At 51.2% G+C, this 5,085-nt stretch overlaps 1 protein-coding gene across 1 annotated transcript; it reads left to right on the forward strand.

Annotated features, from left to right (window-relative positions):
* Positions 1–1,679: 1,679 nt before the first annotated feature.
* Positions 1,680–3,027, forward strand: LOC112892716. Its single transcript, XM_025959845.1, has 3 exons — positions 1,680–2,030; positions 2,150–2,449; positions 2,974–3,027. The coding sequence occupies exons 1-3, from the start codon at positions 1,680–1,682 to the stop codon at positions 3,025–3,027; spliced, it is 705 nt and encodes a 234-aa protein (XP_025815630.1).
* Positions 3,028–5,085: the final 2,058 nt, after the last annotated feature.

A 5,085-nucleotide genomic window follows, 5' to 3' on the forward strand; every position in this document is an offset into this window, starting at 1 on the left:
TCCTCTCGCGCCGCCCGTCGTCGTTGAGCCAGACCGTCACTCCCTCGCGGCCGTCGTCCCCGGCCCCGCAGCGCCGCTCGGCGCTATCGGCGCCCCCCGGGCCCGAGCTCCCGTCCCCGCGAGTGCCGCCGCCGTCGAGCCTTCCCCGAGCCGTCGCGCCGTCGTCCCCGGCCCCGCGGCGCCGCCCCAAGCCACCGTAGCGTCGTCCACTGCCGCCGTAGGTGAGCTTTCCCCCTTTCTAATTAGTCAGTGTTCATACCCTACATATGGATGTATGAGGCAAGAAACATCTTCCATGGACACACATAGTATGTTTTGGTACACAGAATTGAAAACAAATCAGATTATCAAGAGCAAAAAGAGACCAACCTAGCCAAATAAAAAAAAGAGCGGTTAATGACCAAAGATTAAGTCATATATTTCAAAGAATGGAGATTACTTTGCGAGAATATGTATCACTAAAGCATTAAGCATGTCTAGACCTAGATATGGGATTCATGCGGTTACTCTATGGTTCTATCTGATTTGGAGCGTTTACTCTATGGTTGTATCTGTTTTTTTTCCTTTCTCGTGTAGCACGATGTCCAGTGGTCCGGACAGTGTGCAGCAAGCTGCAGGCGGTGAGGACAGTGTGCAGCAACCTACAGATGACAGAGCATCATCAGGACGGCCGGCACGGTCACAGTCAGGAGCTAGCACGTCTGGTGCTGGCAGAAAGAAAAGGTCCCAGACAAGGTGGCCATCAGATGTGAAAAGTTGTGGCCTGCTCAATTCTGAGGCAGCACCCGAAGACCCGTCAATCTTGGTGAGATTAGCACGGGTTTGTGGCCTTACTGCCCGGCAAAGGGTGCCACTCACCTTGGAACATTTCGATGACTTGTCTTGGGACGACAAAAGGAGAATCTTCGAAAACAATATTCAACCCTATGTTGAATATCCGATAGAGTTGCACGATAAGGCTACGAAGCATGCTATGAAGATCATCTCTAAAGCCTGGAGGAGCTACAAGAACAAGTAAAGTGTTGTCACTTACTATTGTCATTTACTAACATTTTTTCATTATCTACTGTCACTTATGCAGATTTATTGTTTTGTCGTGCAGGCTTTTAAAGTGTTGGAAGAAGAAAGAGAACCCTTTTGACAAGTATGCGGACTTGACCAAAGAAGCCTGGGACGAGCTTGTTCATAAGTGGAATACTCCCAAGTTCCAACAGTCAAGTGAGTATTTTCGGGGTCTCCGAGCGCGGAACGAGCTTGACCACCACCTTGGCTCCGCGGGATATGCTGGAAAGCAACGCAAGTGGGAGCAGGAGGATGAGATGCTGGCAGAGAGGGGCATTAAGAATCCCTATGAATCGTTTGAGGGACGGCTGGCACCATTTATGCGTGCTAGGTCAAAGCTCACGGAGGATGGCAATATCAATTTCTACAGCACGAGCGCTGAGGAAGTTGCTCAAAGGGCTTTGATAGAGAGCAGCCAAGGTTCAAATGAAGGAGTGAGGGAGTTTGATGCGCTCACCAGGGCTTTGGGAACCCGTGAGCAACGGGGTCGTGTCCGTGGTGTTTCCAGTCAGTTGACCTGGAAGGAGGGGTTCCCTGAACACAAAGGCAGATACCGGAAGCGGACTCGAGACTCCTCATCAAAGGTTGACATAGATGAGATCAAAAAGCAGGTGAAGATGGAGATGTATGGAGAGCTAAAGAGTGATATCGAGTCTCAGGTGACGGTGAAGATGTTTGGAAAGCTAAAGACCATCTTCGAGTCTCAGGGATTGTCATTCCCTGATTTGCTGGGGAGTATGATGAGTGAAGAGAGAAGGGACAGCTTCGCTTGTACTGCAGCGGGTGCTTCTCAGAGTAGAGGGACAGAGAGGGCAATTGTGCCTACATCAGTGGAGCCGGATACGATAGATGGCTTGGCTCGTCCGACCCGATGCAGTCTTCTCGTGCAGCTGGTCGGAGATTCATCTTTCATGGAGGTCGGGAACGGGCTTGTGTATCCCGGTATGTCCCAGCTTGAAGGTGTCCAGGTCAGTGCATTGGTCTTTGCCTCTCTTTTCTTTTCTCCTATTTCTTTTTGTTTTTTTTCTTTTGGTATGTACAACTTGCTTGAGATTTAAAGGCTTTGTTGTTGTTGTTGTTGTTGCAGGTCAGGGCTGATTGTGCTGTGGTCAAGATTGACTACGTGCATGAGTTTGCTAAGAATATCAAGCTGGAGGTGCCACCAGATGACATGACCACCACTTTGCGGGATGCAGTTGCGAGAAGGGTTCAGTGGCGGAGAGCTGGTATTCATATTGATCCAGCAGATGCAGATTCAGTACCGACCAGTCAACCTCAGCCACAGAGTGCTGCAGTGCCACCGACGTTTTCTGAGCCATGCCCACAGCTGCCGGATACACGGGAAGCGTTACCGGATCCGCATCCTCCTGTCCCTACTCAGCCTCAGGTTACCCCCCCTCCACCTGTTCCGACAGAGCCAGCTACCGCTCCCAAGAAGCCAAGCAAGGCTAATCCTGTGAGGAAGAAGCAGAGTAGGCCGATGGCGATGAAGCGGAAGATCTCAGAGGGTAAGAAAAAGGTGGAGCGGATAAAACAACCGGTCACAAGGGCTTACACTTCTGAAAATCCAAAGTACAGGGTTGGAAAGGCCTTGCTTAGTGTCTCTGAGCTTCGGGCAACAGGTCCATATTGTGTGGACCTGCACAACTACTACATGCAAAATGTCAATCAAGCCGAGGAAATCATGGTGTCATTCGAAGAGCGGCACTTTCTGCAGCTTGAGGGCAAAGGCAACATCTTTATTGTTGCCTGGAGCGATTTGTTCGACCTTTTCAACCTCGACGCTTTGGATCTTTCTCTCATTCGGTGCTTTGCATTGTAAGTCGATTGAGACTTGTTTCCATTTCAATGCATTTGATATACGTTCAACAATTGAAGTCGTTTCTATTTCAATTCATATGGATCGTGTAGGCACATGCAACAAGAGACAAGGCGTCGAACCGGAAAGAAATGTGGGTACATTGACCCACAGCTGATGACGGTGACATTTATGAATTCAGATAGAGATAGCTTGGTCAGGTGCGCACATGCAACAATTAAACTTGTTTTCATTTCAACTTGTAGCCACATGTAGTCACTTGTTTCCATTTAACACATGAAACCGCTTGTTTCCATTTCAACTTGGTTAGGTACATGGTGAAGTGCATGCGAGTACATGCTGACAAGGAGCACATTGTGGTGCCGTACAACCCAGGCAACCATTGGGTTACACTCATCATCAATGTCAGGAGCAAGCAAGTCTTCTACCTTGACTCGAGCATTCCATCAGATGAGTCGGGCGCGCCTCAGATACGTGATTATTCTCTAGTCATCTCAATCCTTGACGAGTAAGTTTGTTGTTTGCTTTAGTTTTTTATCATTTGCCCATTTCAGAAGCATTTGTAATATAACATCCGGATGTCTGTGTTTAGGTCTCTTGACAGGCATCTTAGGGCCAAAGAAGGATACAAAGAGCAACGTCAAGCTGCGTTTACACATCACACCGCGTGGACGGTAACTACTGTCAGACCCGGGGCCACGGGGCTGTGTACATTAAGGAGTCCGTATTGGACTAGGGGATAGGACATGTCCTGTACCTCATTTATGTTGTATTCTACTCGCATGCGGAGTAGAACTAGTCGATACAGAAGGAAACTACTCGAGTTGTACTTGAATATGATTCCTAAGCTAGTATCAGGCTAGGATTCATGTAACCCTGTCCCCTCGGATATATAAGGGCGGGCAGGGACCCCCTCAAAACATAAGATCACCAGATCAACACCAAGGCAATACAAACCATCATACAGGACGTAGGGCATTACGCATATTGCGGCCTGAACCTGTCTAAATCTTGTGTTGTCTGCACCTTCGAGTTCCTGATCTCGGCGCATCCCAACCTAAAACCTACCACCTCGGGTATACCCCTTGGTGGGCAGCCGGATAAAACCCGACAGCTGGCGCGCCAGGTAGGGGGGCGCATCAGAGATCCGCTGGAGAACTCGATGGCGATTTTTAAGTTCCCCAGTCTCGTGCTCCCTGAGGGCACAACCTTCATTTTTGGCTCGTGGGTCTGCGTCGCTAACGGCGCAGGCGGTTTCCGTCGGCACACCGTCGACGACACCTTCAAGCTAAAAACACTTGCCGCAAGGCTCGACGACTTTGTCGATAATCTCGACGAGTTGCCGTTTTCTGACTCTGCCAGGGAAACCGAGGCAGCGTCTGTCTCTACTGTTCCTTTTTCCACGTTGGAAAAGGACTTGGACTCTTTGCTCCAGGCTGGAGGCTCCGAGGCCACCGCAAGTCGGGAGGCTGAGGATCACCTGGCCGCTTGCGGGCTGATGATCACCACTACCTCCGAAGGACGAATTGTTCATTGGAGGGGGATGAACTTGTCCGACCCACTCGGACATGAAGACCGATTGGTAGCCCATCTGGAGCCTTTGCCTTTTCAGGAGGGCAGGGCGTTGGCTGCCATATCCGAGGGCTCGACTGAGCTAGTCGAAGCCCCTTCCGAAGAACTCGCAACTCGCCAAGTCCTGATGGCGGAAGAAAGGGACGACGACGCCCTCATCCCCATTGGCGCACTTGACGGCATATCGGAAGATGAAGACACCGTAGAAGCCGAGAACGAGAACGACGCCAAGCGCGACGCGCGACGTGCAAGGAACAGAGCTCGTGCGGTTCACAGAAGGCGCGCCAACAAGCGCATACGTGCTGCACAGCGCGAACTCGACGCCGAATTCGCCGCGGCAGATGAACGTGGTTTCAGGACTCCTGTGGCCAACATTGCTCGGGTAACAGCACTACTCGAGCGAAGCAACGACCCCAACGTCCGACAAGCACTCATCTACGCCCAACGGGCGTGGGTCCAGTTGGACCAGCAGGCTCCGGCATCGCTCGTCAGGGATGAACACGTCGGAGACAGCCGAAACCAGGCCCCAAGTCGAACAACGGGTCATCGCCCGCGACCCCAACGCACCAACAACAATGATGGCGTGGGTGGAAGCCAGATCACCGGTGGGAGGCGACAGCCACCTCCGGCAA

Source organism: Panicum hallii, chromosome 5 (assembly GCF_002211085.1).
Source record: "Panicum hallii strain FIL2 chromosome 5, PHallii_v3.1, whole genome shotgun sequence".
NCBI lineage: Eukaryota > Viridiplantae > Streptophyta > Magnoliopsida > Poales > Poaceae > Panicum > Panicum hallii.

Bases quoted from the DNA above. Each gene is read 5' to 3' on its own strand.
- LOC112892716 (XM_025959845.1), top strand. From the start codon at position 1,680: ATGGAGATGTATGGAGAGCTAAAGAGTGATATCGAGTCTCAGGTGACG. The intron at 2,031-2,149 runs GTCAGTGCATTG...TTGTTGTTGCAG, and splicing joins CCCAGCTTGAAGGTGTCCAG to GTCAGGGCTGATTGTGCTGT. The intron at 2,450-2,973 runs GTTACCCCCCCT...TGGATCGTGTAG, and splicing joins CTGTCCCTACTCAGCCTCAG to GCACATGCAACAAGAGACAA.